The 23,152-nt window shown below is 44.2% G+C and overlaps 1 protein-coding gene across 4 annotated transcripts in view; it reads left to right on the top strand.

The window, feature by feature from the left end:
• The window catches only part of TSPAN18 (tetraspanin 18), a 121,870-nt gene that overhangs the window by 95,121 nt on the left and 3,597 nt on the right, over window positions 1-23,152 (top strand). For 3 of the 4 annotated variants that reach the window (XM_017741860.1, XM_017741859.1, XM_008639397.2), the window contains 6 exons: window positions 5,447-5,538; window positions 6,300-6,494; window positions 11,991-12,065; window positions 17,790-17,888; window positions 19,121-19,300; window positions 22,130-22,213. In XM_017741860.1, coding sequence (XP_017597349.1) covers window positions 5,476-5,538; window positions 6,300-6,494; window positions 11,991-12,065; window positions 17,790-17,888; window positions 19,121-19,300; window positions 22,130-22,213 — 696 coding nt within the window. In that variant the 5' untranslated portion in view covers window positions 5,447-5,475. The remainder of the gene's footprint in view (window positions 1-5,446; window positions 5,539-6,299; window positions 6,495-11,990; window positions 12,066-17,789; window positions 17,889-19,120; window positions 19,301-22,129; window positions 22,214-23,152) is intronic. The other variant, XM_017741858.1, reaches the window with a different exon arrangement.

Here is a 23,152-nt window from a genome sequence, read left to right on the forward strand (position 1 = left end):
GAGAGGATTTTCTGGAAGGCCCTTCCTGTTAGATATGTTCTCTTAGGAGATCCCACCACTTTGGTTTAAAGTTGAGTACTGCTTGCAGACAGTGAACACAGAAATCCTCTTACGGGAGATGTACTTAGGAAGGAAGACAAGCATGCTGAGCCAAGTCTCCACACCTGCAAGCCAAAGGGTGGCCTGCCACACTGCTGGGGAGAGGACACCATGGAGCAATACCAAGTGGTGGTGATCCTTTGCCACTGGTACGGCTTAGAGCTTCAGGGATATTTCCAGTGACATCGTATCTGGGAGAGCCTCTAGAAATCAATACGTTTACTTGAAAGAGAAATTAGTCCTTATTTTTTAATGCCTTTAAAGGCTGCCTGGCATTGGTTCTGGAGAACTTCAAACACATCTTCTGCTTTTACTTGGTACATCGTGCATGATTATGAAAGTAGGTGTGAGTTGACATCATCTGCTCCTCAAACCACAGGCTAATATATTGTAGGAAGTACTGCAGAACTCGTTTTTAGGTTTTACAGGAAGCAACAGTTCAGCATCAGTTCAGTGGACAAGTTCTTCATGCATGTTGACAGCAAAGAGATATTTATGCTGAAAGAAGTTATACACGGATCATATGATAGAAGGGCAGTGACTGAAAAAGTGATCTGCATGAGGGTTGGGCAAGAGGACATGTAGACATCTCTCTCAATCTCAGTTATTCTGTGTTTTCTATCATATATTTGAGATGGGAAGACTGTGATGAGCAGCTGGGCAATCTGTCTGAATGTATGTGCTGAAACACGAATTGTCTGCAGTGACATGTTCGGGATGTGCAAGGAAAATGGTTCACACATTTGTTTTCAGTAGAGGGTAGTAGTGATAAGATACGGAAGACGTGAGGGTTAAGACTGGTGAAGATAAGGTGCTCCTGACAGTTCTGATAGACTAGCACATCCTTGAGATGCTCTTGTTCCATTTGCCACCAGGTAACTCAGACACACCTTGGGCAGCTGTTGTGAAAAATCTTTTCACCAAGGAAAATCATCAAACACTGGAAGAGGTGTCCAGGGAGACTGGGGAATCCCAGCCCTTGGAGATATTCAAAACTTAACTAATGTAACTCTAAGCAGGGTGCTCTAACTTCGAAGTTGGATCAGATTTGGAATTGGCCCAGGCTGGGGGCAGTGGATACTTGTACTAAGTGACATCCAGAGATCCTATCCAACCTAAGTTTTTCAGTGATTCCATCTTCAAAGCAAAGCTAAAGGAACAACCGCAGTTGATTCTGTGGGTTTCAATCCAGTGTTAAAGCGAAACGGTGGTTGAGGGAAATGTCAGTGGCAGCAAAGAGAAAATTGGAAGCTTTTTTGAGGGGTGTGGTTGAGCAGCTGCCTTTAGAAATGTGAAGTTCAAGGCAGCTGCAAGGCATGCAAAGCAAATGACGGAAGGAAGTGGCTGGAGAACAAAAAAATGCATTGCCTTAAAAAAGTAGACTTTATTCCTAACTGATTACAGCAGCTGGGCTGTGTTTCCTGGCTACGCTGCTGGGGACTTTTAGCCTCCCCATCACTTTGCAAGATAAAATTCATGGGGGATATAGGGGAGAGAAAAATGTAGAATAATGTGCTTAAGAAAAAGCTGAACATTTATAGCTACATTTCAGACAAAAACAAATGCATCTCATATGTCTCACAGGTCTGAGATGGGACAAGCCAGGGAGAGCATCTGTCAGCCGCTGTCTTCTGCAGTTCTGACTGTTAATGTTTGCTTAGCATTAAATGTCTCCTGCAGAGAAGAATTTAATCTCTCACAGATTTGGGGCCTGGAGGAGGGGAGTGAAGATATTTTTAAAAGGTAGATTAAGGCATATGCATTCAGTTTTTATCACACTAGTATCAGTGTGTAGTAGGAGTAACTCAGATGATTTGCTTTTTGTGTGTATGGCTTAAAAAGAAAAGTAGAAGGAAAGTCCATCTCTGTGGGTCAGGATTGTCTCCTAATGTCAGTTATTTTAGCCATGAAGCCTGTCATCAGGGACTCCAGGAACCTTCAGCTAATTAGCAAGGCAGTAGTTGGCACAAATGCATTCATAATTACGTTATTTGTAACTCATATCATCTGCATTTTGCTTGCATTGTTTGTAAATAGCATTACTTACATACTCTTCAAAGTCTGGAGCACGCCGCAGATACGAGCTAGATGGTAAGATATGCTAGAGTGCCCAAGCTCTGACACCAAACAGTTTTAAGTGCCTCATAAGAGATCAGATCATGCTTTTGGTTGATTTGCCCTGTTTGAATCAGTGCAGTCACAGGATCCAAAGGGTGGCCTTGCCTGTGCTGTTTGGAAAGCTGGGTACCCAGCAGAAACCTGTGTGTTGTGCTGGTATGTGTGGGTCTCTCCAAGTTCTAAGTTCCAGCAGTGCAACAGTTGCTCAGAGCTCCTGTTTCTCAGATCAGGTCAGTGGGTTGGCATTTTCTGGAAGCTTGCATTGAGTTCTTCTGATGTGAAAATTCTGATATGCTTTGTTCTTGGCTTTACCAGCCCAGACCTCACATTATTGCCGCCGAGTTCCATTTGCACATCCTGAGCGGAAGAATTTTGGAATCTGAAAGCCCCAGCGGGTGTGGTCTTGAGCTGAAGCACAGTGCAATGAGTAGGGTTGCACTTAGTTGTTGCTTTGCTGTGTGAAGTGTGATGGGTTTAGAAATTACAAATCCGAGCCCAGTACCACTCCTGGGGACAATTTTGTGCCCCATCAAAGCAGAAGAGAGCCCTAAAGCTGAGTGTGCCTGTGTTCGTGCTACTCCCAGGTTATTGCAACTGACTGATTCTTTGGGACAGTGAAGTTTTCAGGATCTTATTGCTCAATAGATTTACAATCTCCCTTCCCTGCTTATGTCTAGAAGACATTTTAACAAACTGAGTGGATGGGCAGGCAGGAGCAATGCAAAGAATCATAGCCTACGTTTGTCTTTGAAAGTAAAAGTAGACCTGTACTCAGCTCATGTAAATCGGAGCAGTTCCAAGGGAGCTTGCTCGCCTTACAGAGGGAGCAGTCCCAGACATGGAAAGGAAAGTAAGGCAGGAACGTGATTTATCAACACTACAAAGCAGCAAGACAGTGTTAGGCTTAGGAACTGCTGCTTCTTGGACCACAGGCATTGTCTTTCGTGTGGGTGACTGTAGAGGGGTGTGTGAATGATGTATAGCGGCACAATAAGGCTAAACTCTTGGGTTTTGTTCTTTTTATTTTGACAAAGGCTGCTGTAATATGGATCACACAGGTGGGTGCTCAAGGCAGCAGGAGTTTGAAATTTCTGAGATAACTTTAAGACTTCGGCTAATATACTAAGATTTAGCCATCCTTTGTTTCATTGGAGCGTGAATTTTTAGTGTGGTGATGGGAACACCTAGGTGACACTAATTGTGGGACTCTTGAAATCCCAGTATCCCACTGATCTGTCTGTATTTTCATATCCCTCTCTAGTGTCCAACTCATGTGTTAGTGGAGCTGAAGGCTCACCTTTCCCATGAAACTGAAGAACTCCCTGCCCAGCTCCTTACCCTTCTGGACTTTAAGAACTCTTTTCTTCACGAGACTTGCAAATATGGCTTTAAACAGTGTCAGGAAGCTGTGGGCATTTCTTGCAGGCCCACATCAGAGCTCTGTGCAGTCATGGTCTTGTCTTTGAATCTCTCTGGGCAGAACAGTTATGTATCATAGGTATAAGAAAATAAACTTTATAAAGAAAAAACATTGCCCTCGCTCTCAGGTTTAGATTCAGGTTTGTGTTTCTCCAGAAGCAAGGTGGATCTTCTCAGGATTTCTCTAGCAAAAGGGGTTCCCTGGGCAGTACCAGCCAGGAGAGGCACGCTGCTATCCTGCCCCAGGTACAGGCAGATGCAGAGGGAAAGCAACTGCATGTCCACGTGAGCTTCTGTGTCACACCATTTGTGTCTCAGCCTGTCTTGTCACTAAGAAGGAATTGATTTGATTTTAAATCAAGTGAAAGCATTGCACCAAACACACACTGTGTAACAAAAAATCTGGTTCTTACCTCAGGCAGCCCCGTGCTGGGAGCACTGCCTGCCATGGGTTTTCTCAGCTCTTTGGCTAAAGCAGAGCAGTTCCTATGGTCGCAGGGGAAAGCACCTCATGAGGCTCTACAGCACTCACAGATTTTGTGGTTTAACAGAAACAATGGAGTGAAAGGCAGTTTTATTTCTGGCCTGGTGAAAATCTCGGATAATTTCAGTTTTTTCTTTTAAGTGAATTAAATGGACTTAGCTAACATAGTATATCATTAGATGCAGGTCTGTTTAGAGAACAGCATTTGCAGTGGAGAAAGGGAATGAGATGCATTAAGAAGCATGGGGGCTTTGGGAAGGCTCATCTGTGGAGCCAAGCAAACCTGTGCCTCAGTGTTTGCAAATGTACAGATCCATCTATGCACTGTGCCATGACTGCATTGTTTTCTGTTTCAGTGGAAGTTTTACTATTTCATGTATTTATTCGTCAGTCCCTCTAGGGTACTTGGTGATATAATGGCATATTAGGAAACATAGACACTTCATTAAACAGCAAGCAGGAACCTTCCTCCAGTGTAGACTCACCTGGTCAGGATTTATTGCTGGTGTTCCAATGCAAGCATTCCCCAAGCAGTTGTCTAAATCAAACATTGAGTTTCAGAACTGGTTAAGACTCCTTAGCAATTTTTCCTGGCCTCAAAAGCTTTCCAATGCTGATCCATGGGTTCCTCTTGCAAAAGACCTGTGCAGGGTGGGGCACAGAGCAGCAGGACTTCATTGGCACAGGAAAATCTCACACTGATGGCAAGCAGGTGTTGTGCCCCAGGCTGAGTAACCATGTGAGGACAGCCTCCTTGGGCCCTGCCATGTCCACGCACTGCTGTCATTCCAAGGCCAAATGTCTTCAAGTTTCCCTGAAGCTGTTGTCCATGTTTGTGTGGCATTCATTCTGTAGAGGAAGCTTGTATGAAGATAGCTGTCCCAGACACTTTTTGTGCGTCTTCTAACTGGGTACAGCTTGTTCTGGCTCCTGTTTCAATATGACCTTTTCTCAGTGTGAAATAGACAGGTACATTCAGTGATTCTTAGACTTGACAAGCTTTAAGGAGTGGGGAAAAAAAATTCTTCATGTGCAGAGGGATATCTTTTCCCCAGTATCTCACTCTGAAGCAAAGCTAGACATTTCCTCTTCTGCAACCTTCCCCTTTACTTTTGTGTTTGCCTTCAAACCTTAAAGAATGCAAAGGGACCTAGCAGCAGTCATTATCTCTTACTAGCCTGCACTGTGTTGCCTGTTCGGGTAAGGAAAGAGCTCTTTTGCATAATGAACTCCACAGGGCCTTGGGGGAAATACAAATAGATTGGAGATAGGATTGTGTCATTCCAATAAAAATGGGTGTGCTAAGAAAGTGCTGTTGTTTTGCAGAAGGAATTGGACAAAGGACCCTGAAGACCATGGAGGGAGACTGTCTGAGCTGCATGAAATACCTGATGTTTCTTTTCAATTTCTTTATATTTGTAAGTATTTGGAATTAACTTTCTTTTCTGGATCCCCCTGTTTCCAGCAGCCTGCTGTTCCCAAGCAGGATAGACTACAGTGTGGCAAAGTTGCCACGATACAGAATATCCCCTCTGCTTTGCACCAGCAATCACTGAGTGTTTTGCAGCATCCAAAGATGCTCAGACATTCAGCAAGGCAGCACAGTGGTCACTGTTGTCTGAGTTATTGCTGTCCTTGACAGGGGAAACCACAGGGAAAGCTGTAACTAATGGTGCACATGGTTTATCCTTGAATGGCAGAAGAAATTGTTTTCTAGTCCTGGGTGCCCTGCTGAGGTTTTCACTCAGAAGTAGTAATTTTCCTACCACATGTGGAGTCATTCTTAGTTGTTCTCGTTTTTGAAAGGAAGGATGGGAGTGCCCAGCCACCCTGGCCTCTGTGGCAGGTATGGTTCATGCGAGCCCCTTCACCGGGCTGTCCTCTACAGATGTGGCAGCAGATCAAGACTGTCTCTCTGCAGTAGGGAGAGTAAACAGTTGGTAGAGTGATGTGCCAAGAAAGAAAGGTGCTTTTGCTGCAAATGATTCATTTATTGAGCAAGAGATACTAAGAGCAGCATGTCAGAAGTCACCTGCACAGCAGGGAACATATGCCTTGGAGAAACACAAATTCTCCAAATTAACACCTTTGATCAAAAGATAGCAATGAATCCCATTTTTCTGCAAGTTGTTTTATGTTGACCTATCTCCCTCTCTCTCCTTTCCTTGTGCTGTGACAGCTGGGAGGAGCATGCCTGCTGGGACTGGGAATCTGGGTCATTGTGGATCCCACAGGTTTTCGAGAGATAGTGGCTGCCAACCCCCTGCTCTTCACAGGAGCGTACATCATGCTGGCCATGGGAGCAATGCTCTTCCTGCTGGGCTTCCTCGGCTGCTGTGGTGCCATCCGCGAGAACAAATGCCTCCTGCTCTTTGTAAGTGTCCTTGCAATTTCTGTTAGCCCCCTGGTGCTTCCCAAGAGTAGTGGTGACTGGATAGATGATGTTGTGATAAGTGCAGGAATGGGTGCCTGTTGTTGTAGCCATTATTCCTTTAGATAATAAGTAGGCTTATTATACTTTTGCACACCGCTAGAAATACAGATAATTTGCTTTTTCACCTATATGGATTTGAGCTCAGTCTGGGAGTGTATTTTAACTTTTTTAAGCTTTCATTCTAATTGACCCCATTTGGTTGGTTGGGCTTTTTCTACATTTATAAAGTGACCAGAATCGGTCCTTTCTTGGGTACTCAAAATCCACTGTTCCACTTGTAGATTCATTCCTCAGGGGTTCACAACAAAGCAGAGGGAACAGTGGAGCACAGCTCCTGTGCAAGGGAGCCCCCCCCCCCGCCAGCAGAAATGCCCAGCTCAGAACTGCATCATTGCAGTCATTGCTGCTCTCAATAGCTGGTCACTTCCTGATACAGCCTACTCTGCTCCTGAAATGAACCAGATTTGTTACCTTTGGACAAATTTTCCCCTGAATGACAGGATTAAATTTCAGCCCATGCTGGTCATCAATGCCACTTACTTTAGCTCATACAAAGAGCTAAAGTAAGTCACTTTTGCCCTTGCCCCCCACTCCTCCCATGTTCTGATACTGCAGGATTTCTGGCCATTATCTCCTACTGGAAGGCATTGCCAGTTATGTATTGAAAGACACAGACCATTAGTTTTCTTTTTCTTTCATTTTTGTGAAATGTGACCATTTGTTTCTCCCAATGGGTCTGGTGGCACTTTGGGATTGTTGTGGGTTTTGGTTTGGTTTTGTTGTTTTGGTTTTTTTTTCCTTTTTTTAAAATCTTGGTCTTACTGTATTTTGTTAGGATTGCATCCTGCACAGCTGCTTCATGGTTCAAAAAAGGCTTGTCTCTAAACAGGACAGGAAAGTCTTCTTTCTTGAATGCAAACCCATGTTTTTCTAGAGATGAGCATGGCTTCACTGGGATAAATTCTCTCTGGCCCTTGGCTCCCATATGCCTTGAGGTCATAGCCTGCAAATGAGAGCCCTTTAGGGGAAGCTGCTGTGGGTTTGATTTCTAGTGATTCATCTCAGAAGTAAATCAGAAAAACAATTGTGTCACCTGCGAAGTCCGTGGAGATCTGCCCAGAGGAACCTAATAAAATGAAAAGGATCAGGCCCAGTGAGCCTGAGGTTACTTCAGAGCCTGTCCCTGTCAGATTAAGAAACTAAAAGTGAAATCTGATGAGAAATGTTGTTGTAAGTGAATGGGAGAGTAATATTTCCAGTCTGAATCGTGTCTGCTTCATACAGACTGGTGACTTGGCTGGAGAAAGGGAGCTCTGGGCCATGTTCTTTCCTGATTTAATATCAGTTACAGGTTTGAATGTTTATCCATGTGTTTTAGTTATACTCCAGCACACTCAATTTTGTGGTTATTACTCTTCTTACTCCTAGAGATAGTTCTGAGCCTTGCTGCTTTATTTATTTACCTTTATTATTATTTTATTTTGAATGAAATGTGAGAAAAATGTGGGCTGGAAGTAATACCCTAGACTAGGAGAAACTCTAAAAGTAATTACTGGATAAGGAATTATTGTTCCATTTTGATCAGTCAGGTCTTCAAGGGCTTTTGGTATCAACACCAACTCTGCTAAACAGCCAGCCATCTCACATGAAGCAGTGTGAAGCACTTGGATGAGGACCTGTGCTGATATACCAAGGGAGAAGAAACATGTTGTTAAATTCTTTTTCGGGGCCACACCAGCTGATGTTAAAATCAGCTGATCTTAAAACATCTGTGAAACCCGAAGTCTGATAGGAGTAAGTTTTAAACATTGAATAGGCAAAAGATTCATGACTGTATGGCAGAGAGACTGGGAACACTTGCAAAACCGAGAGTGTAAGTCTTTGTGGGGGTGGTACCTGGGGAGAAATTGCTAGATCAAATCAAGTCCACTTACAAAGTTGTTAAAGAATTGATGAGCCAGAGAGCTGCTTGAGTGAGATTTCACAGTGATGCATAATGTATGCCTGAAGCTTTTAGTCCAAATGTAAACAGAAGCTAGAAGGGACAAGAAAGATGCATGTTCTCTAGGTTCTGGTATCAGTGTTTGCAAGGACTTTTATTTTTCATTAAGCTGCTTGTCTCTTGGTAAACAATAACCCCATCACTGTGGAACCTAGCATGTTGCATTAAGCACAAGGCTGTGAAGTATTTCTAGATTTCCTGACATTTGGACCTGGCTCACAAAAAAAAGGAACAAACAGTGGCCTGCAAATAAGACATTGAATAACTTGTCCTAAAGGTCCTCTGACTGCAAAACAACACTGTAAAAATCAGAATCCAAAGTACTGTTGAACATACAACATTGCACCAAGGGACTGAATTCAGCTTTGTTAGAAGAACAGCCCATGTTACCTTCATTTGGCTTCGTTTCAAAATCGTGTTTTTCACTCCTGTAAAATGGATGTAGTAGCCCCTCAAACTTCTCAGCATGAAAATGCACGTCCTTTGAGCTAAAGGCAGTTGCTGTTCTTTTTGGAACAGCAGTCCTGAAACTGGAACACTGGATGAGTTATGAAAAATAAGCATTAATTTGTGGAAACTTCTGATAAACCACTTCTGTGAAAACTTCTATAACCATCGCCTGGAGCTGAGGCAAGATTTTTGACCAATATGAGAGATTCCATTTCTCAGGATGTTCACCTTGGATGTGGGGAATATCTGTGTTCAAATGTCAGGTATCAAGCTTGAATTTGAATGTGAGGTTACTGTGTCCCATGCATTAACCAGCTGGGTCCTTTGTGCTCTCACGTATCAGTAATCAATTTAATTTTTGGAAGGAAAACACAGTTAAGCAGATTTTGTCTCTCCTTCAAATGCAGAATGGGAGCAAGTTCTGAAACACTGATGATCCATCTTTTTCTCATCAACCCTAATGGCTGCTTGTGGGTTTTTTCTACTGTAACTTACAAATCTGTAATTCAGAGTGCACAATATAAGTGTAAATCAGTTTGGGAATGATAATGAAGCTTATCACAGATAATCTGGGAACAACTGCTTCCACTTCTGTGCAGACCTGTGCTGCTGCTCGGGTGAACCCAGTAATCAGTGATTACCCAGTAATCAGTAAATGAAATGCAATTAGTAGGGTGATGGGATTAATCACTTGATCACCACCTTAGACCTCAGTGACTATGCTGAGATCCCTTGATGGATGATGATGTGAATTTGCAAAGCGTCGTTCATTCTCATCACTTGTTCTTTGCCCTCCTGTGGTGAAATTAAAACAGTCTCTGAGCAGGAAAAAAAAAGAAGCCACACAGAAAACTCCAGCAGTAAGAATAAATTAGAGTTAACTAGTTCAGCAAAATCAAGCAACAGCATGCTCTTAGAAACAAAAATCTCTGCTCATCTGGCTTTTCTTGTTTTGTCATTTGAGCCCAGGCTCCTTTTCTTTTGTTTCAACTGCAGAAACAGGAAGACAAATGTGATAGGGTGGTGCATGTGCTTTTCCAGTGGGGAAAAATCACTTACAGCTCTGATAATTGACAATAAAACAACATTTTGCCCATTCCAAGCAGGTAGTTTGAAGTCTCTCTCCATTATTGAGGTGCACAATGCACAGCCTTTCAGACACTGTTTATAAATCATTGCTTGGGGATCACAATAGTACTTCTGGCCCTGTCTGCCTGTTTTGTGTTTCAGAAAGACCTTCTATAAACTTCTCACACACACACAAAAACCCCAACAAAAACTAAACCCATCCAGACTTCTCTTGTGTTTATTTTTACTTGTTTCATCTACTTTTATTAATAACACGTACCAAGTTTATTACCCTCCACATGATGTGGTCTTACACAGTTCTCCATTCACTTTTGCCTTTCTCACACAATGCCAAAATCTGAGTTAATGTCTTAACATTTACTCAGTTCTGTAAAATTATCCCAGAGTCTGTGGGCTAATTCTTGGGTTGTTTGAATTTCAGACAGGCTGATTCAGAAAGTAATTTTCTCTTTATGGAGATAAGAACGTAAAAAACGTCCACCTAGTTCAGACTTAAAGTTTCTCAAGCCCGCTGTTTTGTCTACAAGAATGGAAATAAATGCCACTTTGGGAGAGAGTGTGAATCTAGCCACTTTCTGCTCTGTTCCTATAGCTGTTGCTCAGCACCAGCATTCGTTGTTTTAAGGATGTTAAAGGGCAGGTCCCTGTCTGTTCTTTTTACTGTTTCATATGGACTGAAGCAGCATCAAATTAGCATGAGGCATCAGTGTAACTGAGAATTGGTCAGGTGGAATCTGAATCAGAGCCTGCAGGAGTCCCATCACTCATCCTGGGCTGGAAACACTCCCGAGTGCCTGAGTGCTCTGGGTAGACAAGGTCCCAGGAACAGCACCCTCACAGCAGGATTTCAGCCTCTGGGGATGAGACCTCTTGAGTTCATCTGATTTACTTCTGTGGGGTGGGGGGGTGAAGGCACGGTGGATCGCTTGGGCTTGGTAACGTCACCGAAACAAGGTGCCTCTAGTAAGACTGAAAACCAAACTTTCAGATTGAAGCAGCAGAAAGTTGCAAAGGCAACAGGACGAAATACAGTTCCAGCTTAGACTGAACAGCCAGGTGCCTCTCTGTTGTGCTTTCCTTCCCTTTTCCTAAAATTATGATGACACAAGTGTAAGGGTAAGGGTTTTACTTCAACCTGGATGTCTGTTTCCCTTTTACTATCACTTAATCTGCAGACTGTGCTTTCTGTCAAGTCTGCAGCATGCCCTTATCTTAAGGATGTGAACATGTACACATTGGATACCATACAAGACAGGGATGATACTTGCATAATGAAATTAAATTAAATTACTATGGTGTGTTATCAACTTTCTGTAGAGGTCCTGTGTGGTTAGTACTTAACTTAGTGCAACCCCATTGTGTGGAGGGGAATATTAACCAAGGCTAATTTTGTCCTGAAATGAAAACAGTCCATTTTTGGTTATCAGTATAAATATTTGAGGGTATATCTCGGTACTTCCTTCCACACAAAATAAGCTGTGATTATATCACAGTAAAATTGTGTTGTTTGTACTGTGATCAGGGGTGTGTATGCATTTGCATGTGATACCTATACCTGTGTCTGGACAGTTTAACCCTGTGTGAGCATGTCCACAATTATATAACTTTTCCAATCCAAATAGGCTTTACTGTTTTGACCTGGTGTGGATGTATCAGGAGATACTATGGGTTCTGTAACCTCATTTGCTTTTACTCATTAGAACGAGGCAAAAGTATCACAAGCTCCCGTGTCCTGTGATGAGGTCAGAGATGGAATGTGTGTGCTCCAAGCGACTGTCTCATAGGGTTTTTTAATTGTATGGGAAAAAAAGTTTCCTTAATTATTTTTACTGTCTGTTTCGTGATTAGCAAAACCCTGTATTCCTACTACCTATTGCATATCTTCTCTCTTCCAGTTCTTCATGTTCATTTTGTTAATCTTCCTGGCGGAGCTTTCAGCTGCAATCCTGGCTTTTATATTCAGAGAAAATGTAAGTATCCGATGGTGGGCAAACTCTAGTGAAATTATACACAGCTGGAGCAGGGTGTTAGACGGTGGCTAATTTGTCTGTAGAGTGACTGGTTTCAAATATCAGCAAACCTCCTTCGTTCCTACCCTCAGTCTGCAGAACTGCCAGCACATCAGGGAATGCTGGCTCACCTGGCTAGTGCAGGATGGATAGCTTATGGGGACACTGGGGGGACTACTCATTCCTGAAGTTTTTAGAGTCTTTTAAAGTCTTCCTGACTCTCTTGCAGCCAAACCAGCTGCACATTCCATCAGAGAGAAGTTTTATAATAGTCACACTATGATTAAAAGCAACTATTTTCCTTTTCCAGTATGACATATGTTTAATATTACTAGTGGAAAACTCCTGTTTTCTGAACAGAGCCAATGCTTGCTCTGCAGTGCAAAAATTCTCTTATGAATCTTCTAATCATATTCATTCTTGAACTTCCATGTTCTGCTGCTCACCAGACTCCTACCAATGCTACTCATAAGATATCCCCCTGACCTGCCCTAAGCAATTCTCCCCCCATTTATTGCTCTGCTTAGTTTTGTCCTTCTCTCCAAAGCTTCATATGATGTAGCCTTTCTCTATTCTTCTGCAATGAATATTATTACATGGCCATCATCCCTCCCCTATGCTAGTAGTAAACTTTTACTGCAGTAGTAATAACCACAGTCTCATTTCTTTCTCTAAACAGCAAAGGTCCATGCATTTTTTTGCATGTTCACACATGTGCAAAGGAGAGCCTGACTGAAGTAGGTCCATCCTTCTCTGAGTGATGGCTGTGAAAAAACATTGGCTGGTAGAGGTGGTCACCAGTGACTGCTAGTATTTATTTTGCTTATTTTGCCTCTGGCAGTAGCAAGAGAACATACAGCACATTTGCTGTACTGAACACGAGAGAAATGTGGCATGAGCAAAGAACAGCCATGTATAACGATGATTTTCTTAAACCAGGATATACTTTTAATTTTATTCATTTAAAAAAGCTTTTGATAGAAAAGAATCAAAACTCAGGAAGCTCACAGCGAGACAGTGTGGTGTTTTTATAGTAGGATGGGCTTGGGAGGAGGTGGTGAGAGGATTTTTTTCCATTTATGAGCTGGTGGTCTTTTGTCTTTGCCTCAGATCTGAAGGCAGTGGGGAAGGGATGGCACTCTGCACACAGAATGGGTGTCCCATTCCATCTTAGGCTTGGAGACCATGTCCTCATAGAAACACCTATTAACAGATTGCAGCATGGGGGGTCTGGTGTCTTCTGGTCATGACGGCTCTGCTGTTAGGAGTTTTTAGAGAATGCCTTTGGTTCAGAAGAAGGAACAGACTGTACATGTAGGAACTGCCCTGCAGACCCAGGCATAGGCTTTGTGACAGAGAGAGGACATGGTCCCTGGGGAGCAAGGCCTGGGCAAGCAGCTGTCATCTGATGGCTCCCACCTCCCCCCTTCTCTGTGGGAAACCTGTAAAAGGTAGAAGAAACTGCCCAGGCTTGCTGCAAGTCCTGGGTGTGGGGTGACTGCACTGCTGATGTGTCCTCCTCGCTTACAGCTAGCTTCTGGGCAAAGAATCAGTACCTTCCACTCCCATGGGAGCCACGGGACATGTAAGGTCATGGCATCTTGCAAGATAAGGTCGCAGCGGTTATTCTAGGCTTCTGTGGCATCTGGCAGTCTTTTGTGAGATAAAACTTGAAGGGGAACAAACTTCTATCTTTCTTAAGCTTGTCTCCTTGTTTGTATCACCAGCTTCCCACTCTGCCAGAATGATTGACAGGAAGGGCTTAAATGGGAAGGAATGAAGAATGTCAGATCCCAGCATAGCTGGAGATGGCTCTATGCAGAAGTCAAACTTGATCTGCGAGTTCTTGTGGTTTGTTCTCTCCTCAGGTTTCTTCTGAAAAAATAGCCCTTGTTTTGGTGTTGCTGTATATTGTGGTGGTAGCCTGTCTGGCTTGGAAACTACTTGGGGTCAATGTAGCTGTCACCTTTGGGTTAGGGTGAGCTGGATGGCTGGACAGGATGTCCATGGGGACAGAGGTAGTCTTTCAGTGACCCCGGGTCGGGAAGAATTCTTCACAGTAGCAATTGAAGGTCAAGATCAGATGTGCTTTTCTCTTCCTTGCAAAACAAATTACTTTCAGGGCATGTGGTGGCAAATGCACACTTAGGCAATCTAAGTTTCTTCGAGGCTTACCAAGCGGGATTCTTTGATGGTCGCTGCACCAGTCCATGTGGCAGTGGCCTCTCTGAGTGTGTAAAATGAGCCAAAAGATACACTTCATCTGTTTGCTTTATAGATAATGTTCAGTGCAGCTTTCTCTTGTATAGTTTCACATCCAAAACAGCTCCCAAACACTCAATGGAGTTAAATTATTAACAGCTAAGGGAGTGAGAGAAATCAAGAGACAAAAATAAGGGAGAAAAGAGATGTTTTCTGCTGAGATTTGACATGAGAGGAAGAGTCAGTGAAGCAGAGCAAGGTGGGGGGGTAAGTGAAGGTGGCGTTCGTGAAGGTGAGCTACTGTGACCTGCAAGTCCAGCTGCATTTCTAAAGAGCTATTTAAAAGCAGTCTCTGCAGAGGAAGGCTGCTGTTCATCAGCTATGGAATTACCAGAGTTTCTCTTCCTTTGAAAAGGAGGTTTTGGGGGTGGAGAACCCTTTTTCATCTAGAAGTTCCCCCATAAAATAATGACTTTCATGAACGCTAGAGAAAGGCTGTGAAAGAGCAATAGGAATTTCTCTTTATATGCCCTTCAGAGGTCTGGGTGGGAAAAACCCAGGAGGGGTATTTGATTCTTAGTGACCTGTCTTAGCAAGCAAGAAAGGATGGTATGAACAGAAGAGTCCAGTGGCAGGGCTTTGGATGGAGTCAGGATGCATTTTAGCCCCAGTTCTAACACTTAGTAAGCCAGTCACTTTGGATGCTGGTGCCTCTATGTCCTCAGACATAAGGCAAAAGCTAAAGAACATGAACCTTCCTCAGCTGAGCAGACAGAAGTCTCTCAGGTAGAGGGCACTGCAGGAGTGGGAAGTGCAGCACTGGTGATTGCACCTCCATGCCCTGTACTGTGCCAGACACATCAGAATGCTCCAGGCCAATGTAGATGGGTAGGAGTGTGTCCTGATTTCCAAGCAGGCACCATGAAGGCAGCTTCTTGCACAGCATTCAGTATCCCTGAGCACAGCGTGGCATGAGAATGCTGTGACCTTCCTGGGCAGTGCCAGCATGCCTGTGCTGTGCAGAAATGCCCCCCTTTTTCTAGACCCCTTTTATCTGGCTGCACTAATCCCAGCAAAGCTATTTTTTGAACCAGTGTGACAAAACAGTCTCACTTCATTCACTGACACGTAAGTGTACGCATGCATGTGCTGCATTGGAGGTGCCCCGCCCAAAACACAGCCGAACAGCTCCTTATTGTTCATGGCTGTGGCTGCCACAACTGTGTTGTCAAAGTGTGTGTGAAGCTCTAGTTTTACCAGTAGGTCCTTTGCTCCCTTCCCAATTGTTCTTGCCATAAAAATCCAATGTGCACAAACGTCATCAGGGCCGGTACTTGTTTCAGCTAGAGGAAGGCCATGGGAATGGCAGTAGGACTGTCTTATTTCATCCTCCTTTGTCAGCAAGTTTTTAAAAGAAGGCTTTTTTTATTTTTGGCCTCATTTTTCTGAACTTGAGATGCTCAGGATAAGCAGTTATTTTCCTGGCAAATGTACCCTTCCAGCATTAGGCTTTGTTTTAGGCCAAGTGTTGTAAAAATCACACACAAACTCTGAACAATTTCCTCTGGGATTACTGCTGTCAAAACAAAGCTTTCACTTTATATTTAAATTACTCTTTTGTTTTAGACCCCAACAAAGGCAGCGGGCTGGGATTATTACCAACGGTAATATCAGTTTCAAAGTCTGTGCTTCAGGAACAGATGAGCATCAAAAAAATGTGCTGCTGTGTGCAGGGTTGGATGCTGCATGGATAAAGCATGTAGAGAACGGGAAGGAAAAGAGAACACCGAGGACATATTTCAGCATCTTCTAACTCATCTTCCCTCAGTGCACCAAATTCCCAAGGAAAAATGCCATGCCCTCTGGTATTTTAATATTCAAAAGCAAAAAAATGACTGAATATCTGTCCAAAAAAAGTAATTTAGGAATTTAACAGCATAACTAATTAAAGGTAGTGACATTGAGCTAACTGCATGATTCAAGTATTTGTGACAAAGTTTTACCCGTTGCTGATGAAGTAATTACATTTGGCCTTTGTTTGTATTCGTAAAAGAGAAGCCAATACTACATGGTATTCAGGATCTTTTTAAAAGTCACCACAGCCTTTTTCTCTTTTCAGTCCTTAAATTTTGTGATAGAGTTACAAACAAAACAAACAGTTTTGTGCTTGTGCTTTTGTGCGCACCCCTAGAGCTCATGCATATGCATGCGTATGTGCGATATTTCACGTTGCATATCAAGAACCTGAAAGCAGCTTGTAGCAGCCTCTGTTACTGCGTCAGCAGTGCTGTATGAACAACAGGGGGGAATAAAAAGGGTATTTTTCAGGCAGCTTAATTCCTGATCCTGCAAATATGCAACATCACAGCAGTGCTGTAGCCAGCCAAGTCCAGCCCCCTTCACTGTGGCTTTTGCAGTGGCAGAAGATTTTGCCTGTGTGGCAAGTCACAAGGTATTTTGGAGAAGGGACCACACAAGTCAACACCTATTGGGAACATGAAAAGAGGATTTCTTTAAGTTTTTGTCCTGAAGTGACAGAAAGGCAGCAAGATTGAATAGGGATGTTCAGTTTAACAAGATTACTAGGATTGTATGTTTATTATTCCTCCAGAGAGTCAGCCTAAGTAAATGTAATTTCAAGGTGTCTAACTTCTCCAGAAGACTCTGAGACAAATTTGTGCATTTTTTCTGTTTTACTGTAAATATAAACAAGGGTAAATGAAATTCCAATAATTTATATTGTTGACTTTTGGAAAAATGTTTAAATTATCTAAACACAAATATAAAGAGGATTTTTTTTTATTTATGTACGCAGGTTAGTTTAGATAATCTAAAGCATTGTCAAGGAAATAGTGTTTTTTTTCTGATTAATAAGCTGAGTTGACTATTTCCTATTCATTATGTGTTTTTTAATTCTTTTTCTTTTCCAGAAAGTTTCATGTTAGGGCTTCATTCTGCTTTCTCACACATGGAAGTAAATTCAGAGCAGTTCCCCTATTGTTAGTAGGAAGTTAACTGGTTTGAAGGAAAAGTGGAGTGGAAAATCATGCTTTGCTTGTGGACTTCATGAAGCACACCAAGTGAAAATACAGTTTGGGCATGGATTTGACAATCTTTGTAAAATCTGGTTTAGGCCTGTTTCAATTTATGAAATACTTTCAAATAGTGCTGAAAATTAAAAAAAAAAAAAAAACAACAAAAACTAAAACCAACCAACATTTAAGTGTAAACATGATCTTAATTATCTTAGAAGTACAGATATAATTCAGTCCCTGATTTTAATGAGTGACAGTTTTATTCAACAGGTATCCTTCACTGTATACATAGATATGGCTCAGCCAATGGCTTTTCACATATTTCTCCTATGAGGTTTGCAAAAAAAAAGAACAAACCCAAAAACACAAAGAACCCCCAGCATTCACAGAAGGGAGCTTTGGGAAATGTTGGCAATAGCCTTTACATTTCCACCTGTCTGTATTTCAGCTGACCAGAGAGTTTTTCACCAAGGAGCTGAAGAAGCATTACCAGAGGAACAATGACACGGATGTCTTCTCTTCCACCTGGAACTCTGTTATGATCACAGTAAGTCAGACAGCACCAGCCCCATTCTGCCCGTGGTCAGTGGCCACCAACATGCTGCTCAGCCCACACCCTCAGCTCTCCCAGGGTCAGCCTGCTTCAACCATCCTGTTGTGTCCAGCCTAGCACCAGGGCTTGTGGTTGAAGGGAGGTGAGACTTTGGCTGGCAGTCAGTCTCTCAAATGGAGATGCCAGTTCTGAGAGAGACACTCTTAATGACTGCATCAGGGTCACCTGATTTGCCAAAACCTGAGGCATTGGACCTAAATGGGTACCCCCAGTTTTCAAATATCAGGCACAGAGAGCAGAGGAGGTGCCTGCAACTGGGTATCACTGCATTTGCTCTGGGCCTTCTACCTTGCAGTCTGCTTCAGAATTATTCCCAGCCAACAGCTACCAAAAGCTGGCATTAACTAATGTTTTGTGGTTAACAGCAGCTTAGGCAGGAGTGTTTATGATATATTTTCACTACAGAAATAATAGCCATCAAAATCGACTTTGTCATTACATCCCTAACCGGGCAGGTTACAGGTTGACTGCCATTGGAACTGCAGTTGTTAATGCGTACCACAAGAAGTTCAGTCTGTGTGTGTGTGTGTGTGTGTGTACACATGTGTTAGTGCTCTGCACACCCCATGGTGTGTCCCTTCAGGAGTGAAAAGCAGGATGTCAGCCTCTGCAGATGAAAAGTCAATTTTAATCTTAAAAGGAAAACATGATTGCTGCCCTTCATGCTGATTCAGGACTTTATTAAAGATATTTTCTCTTGCTGACTGAAAGGAGACAGAGTCAGGGTATGACTTGAATCCTTAAAAAGCATCTGACTGGAATCCTAAAGAGGGACCTTATTCGAATCACCTAGCAGTGCCTTTAAGCAGCAACGATCCTGGCCATTAGCCATGGGGAGAAGGGGTGGTTGGGAGCCTGGGCTGTACTGCTGGGTGATCTCAAGCAAGTCGTTCTGGATATGCCCCAAAGCCCCGTGTAGTTTGCAGCAATATTCCCAGTAGTACCTTAGAATCTACAGTATGACATAGAAACAGTGGGACTTCATAAAGACTTCAATGAAACAGAAGCTCCAACGTATGAGCACAATCCACTACTTTGGAAAGAACAGTTGTCTCTGCTTTGACTAAAGCTTTGATCCCTATGAGAATAGGTCTTAGATTAGTCACGTCTGCTTTCAGGGAAAGGTATCAATTCTGTTTTCCTTTCTTCTCTGTGCCTCTCCCTAGTTTGCCTGCTGTGGAGTGAATGGACCAGAAGATTTTGAAGCTATCCCTCATCTTCCATACTCCTCTTTGGAAGGGGCGACACCGGAGGCTTGTTGCCAGCGAGAGCTGCAGAGCCGGGAAGGGATGTTTGTCAACAAGGAAGCTTGTCTATCAGGCATGGAGAGGTTTCAGAACCGGCAGGTAAGGGAGGCTGAATGCTGGGAAAAGGAGCCTCACAGGGGGCAGAGAGACAGCCGCAGTGGCCATGGGTAGCTAGTGGATCTGGCAGGCCCTGACTGTACCTCACATCCTAGTTACACTCCTGTTGACAGCTTTTGAAGTGATGGTATGTGGCTGATTTTGAAAATCCCCTTTCATTGCATACACTGCTAAGTCCATGTTGTGCTGTATCATCAGAAATATGAAGATTTTCCTAAGAGACTGAGAGGTAAGGTGGGAATTTAGATCAAGTTCTGTTGTGTTTCTGAAGGTTAGAACTATCTCTGAGAAGTTAATTAGCAAGCCAGCACAGGTCAGGTAGGATGGGATGGAGTTGACTCTTACTGGCTACAGGAGTGGTTCCAATTTAGTTCACAAAGACTCCTAATCATTATATACAATCAAAACATCAAGGGTTAAACAGCCACAGAAAACCGTGTCTGTTTCCTAAGGAAGAGAAGAATTGGAGAGCTGTATTTCTCTGCTTCTTTTATCTTTACCTTAGAAAAATGGCATTTCTTACAGTTGTCTTCCAGTACCTACAGGGATCCTACAAGAAAGCTGGAGAGGGACATTTTATAAGGGTGTGTAGTGATAGGACAAGGAGGAATGGCCTTAAACTGAAAGAGGGGAGTTTTACTCCAGATATTACCAAAGAAACTATTGACTGTGAGGGTGGTGAGATGCTGAAAAAGGTTGTCCAGAGAAGTTGTGGATGCCTGATCACTAGAAGTGCTCATGGCCAGGTTGGATGGGGCATTGAGCATCCTGGTCTAGTGACAGGTGCTCCTGACTGTAGCAGAGGGGTTGAAAGTAGGTGATCTTTAAGGTCCTGCCCAACCCAAACCATTCTATAGTTCTATTCTATGATTGTTTTGCCAGGCCTCTTGGCTTGGCAATTTTTTGCAATACTGGGCTGGGACAAGACAGTTCATCCCATTGACACTGGGTCAAGTTTCCTTCCAATGTCACCAAGACGTGATGTTTAAGAAACTTTCCAGCAAAGTTCCTGACTGTGTTCACCACAGCATTAGTTAAACCAGCTGAGCTCTGTATTGACAGTATGTACAAGCCTCCTTCTCCCTCCAGACTAGGCAGTGGTCCTCTTTTCAGCACTTAAGAGCAGATTGAGAAAGAGAAGAAAGGAGTTTGGAAGCAGCATGTGAACTGTTCCTTGGCTGGCAGCTGGAAGTGGTTGGCAAAGGCAGTCTGGGTGAGATCATAGCAGACAGCACCATGCTGCTTCTGCCAGGTCTGATTGCTGGGAATAGATAGGGAGGAGAGAGATGACACACAGCAGGGAGGGAAAGATAAATGCATTTTGAGAAAGAGGGTTAAAGTTTTCCCTGTGTAGTAATGCTGAGGCTTATAACTTCCATGGAAAGGGAAGGTTTCCTGCAAGCCCATGTCACCACAGAGTGTTGGTGGGAGAAGCTGTGTGCACAGCCAAGTGTCACCAAGCACAGTGGTGCACTTCTGTAAAGTAGGAGAGACAATCTCAAGCAACTGAGAGCTGAATTGAGGCATTGCTGGAGCAAAGTCAAGCTCTTGGGACACCATGCTGGTAGGACAGTGCTGACCATGCTTGTGCTCACCCCTGTCTGTAGCCAGCTGAGCAGAGCATGCTGGAGGCTGGGTTAAGGCTGGAGGTCTGGCAAGCACATTTGTTACTGGACTGGATGCTTTCCTCTGAAAATTTGGCTGAAACATGTCTGGAAGAGAGCTGATGCTGAGTGGTCTCATGTTTACAAAAGCATGGTTTTAACAGCTCAGTTACTGCCCCAGCAGTCTGTGTCCCCTAGGCTGGCCTCATGAGTGAATCCTCTCCATGTCCTTCCTCACTCTCTGCTGGTTGTGCCTCACTCACAGCGAGCAGGCTCTGGCATGGACAGAAGTACATAACTATTGTACTGTCTTTGCAGTTCCAATGCTTTCATTAAGGGTGGAAGGAAAAAACCCAGGTAATCGAAACATCCTAGCAGTACAGATAGGATTAAAATGTATGTGTGAAGTATATTCTCAGTGGAGAGGAAGCTGCTTTTCATACTGGACAAACTCCAATCTGCTTCTCTTTTTATGTGTCCCGTGTTTGCAGAAATTTCCCAGTGGGTTGAAATTTTATGCTGGGAGAACTGAGGCCAGGATAAGCTGGTGATTTCCAGAAACATCCTGAAACCTTTGCAGGAAGATCTACCTGCTGTTAATTGTATTAGCAATAATAAATTTAATTAAGGGTGATGGTGGCTATGCTTCATAAGTGGAATAATTGCCATAGTGCATGGCCCTGAGTTCTTAATGAAATTCTTCTCCAATAGTGAGATCAGCAGGTGTTCAGCCAGCCTCTTTTGGGGCAAAGCACAGAGAAAAGGTCCTGGGCTGCTAAAGACCTGCTGGCTGTGAGAGATGAATCAAGAATCTCCTGCCTTGGCTTTAAATAAATCATCCTTTTCACTAGCAGCCTGGGATGTCTGTCACCTGCAGTGAGTGTCCTTCCCTCTGTGCTTAGTCTCTGCCCTTTGCAGATGGCGTTCCTCTCTGTGCTGCTCCTCTCCGCCCTGCAAGAACTTGCAGCTCCTCATGGTCAGTGAGGGGTGTGAACCATTCCCACCCCACTACAGCAAAACCTTCCCCTCCCCAGCACTGTCCTGTGGATCTCTGCCTCCTGTGCCGTGGGGCTGGGTGAGGTGGTGAGAGGGAGCCGTGCTTGTGGTGCCTGGGTCTGAGAGCACCTCACGTCCTAGTGAGGGCTCTGCTGTGAGAACAACAAAATGTGCTGCTCAGGTGTGTCTCACCACGTTTTGTCTTTCCTAGGGCTGCTACACCGTGATCCTGAACTCCTTTGAGACGTACGTGTACCTGGCAGGAGCCCTGGCCATCGGAGTGCTGGCTATTGAGGTACTTACTGTTGTCCGCCTGGAACAAAAGCGGGGGCAGTAACACATCCAGCAGCGAGGCAAACAGGCAGCTGCTCCCCCTCACCAAGGGAAGCTGCTCTGGCAAAGTGCAAGCAGGCTCTCAACGCGTGGTTTTAACTGCCTGGAAAGAGGCTCCTCGATCCTGTGACACAACAGGCAGGGAAACACCCGATGCCACACGCCTGCAGTGCCACCTCGTGCCGGGCCTGCACAGAGCTCGGGCCCTGCCACGCTGGCCACAGGGCCTTCGGGGATCCACCGCTCGCCACGGGGCCCGCACAGCCACTGCTCCCACTGCTGCAGTGCCCGGCAAGCTGACCGATCTGTCACTTGGTTAACGTGTTCAAACCCGGCCTGTGCTTTAAAACCTTCTGCTTAGAGCCTGAAACTGTATGGAACCCAGAGCATCTCCATCGTCCTGCATCAGTACCCACTTCTTTGGTGATGTCTCTGACGAACATCCATCCACCAGACATGGTTTTAGCCCACAAGTGATGTCCCTGTGGCATTGCAGGGAAAAGGCTGGGTACTTTTAAAGTCCCCCATGTTGTGCAAAGGAGGGAGGTCTGGGCAGAGGCCCAGCAGCCTCCCTCAAAGGCTGTGCTGTGCCCATCCCAGGCAGCAGCAATGATGTGCAGAGCAGGGACAGTGAATCCTGCACCCCTGTGACACCAAGGGCAGTTTGGGAATGAAGCCAGGCTGCTGCTGGATCCACTAACAGTTTGAGGGGGAGAGAGGGGCAGGGGGAAGAGTTTTGCCACAGCCTCCCCTGGGTGGTAAGGGTCCCCCTCTCTGCATCACTGAGTGCTGGGCAGGAGGGAGCAATGGGGGTGGTCCCAGGGCCAGGGAGGGCTTTGCCGATCTTCTGGCAGATGCAGCTGACATTTATGGTTCTCTGTTTTGTTTTTGCCCTCTTCTT

Source organism: Corvus brachyrhynchos, unplaced genomic scaffold (assembly GCF_000691975.1).
Source record: "Corvus brachyrhynchos isolate BGI_N302 unplaced genomic scaffold, ASM69197v1 scaffold115, whole genome shotgun sequence".
Lineage (NCBI taxonomy): Eukaryota > Metazoa > Chordata > Aves > Passeriformes > Corvidae > Corvus > Corvus brachyrhynchos.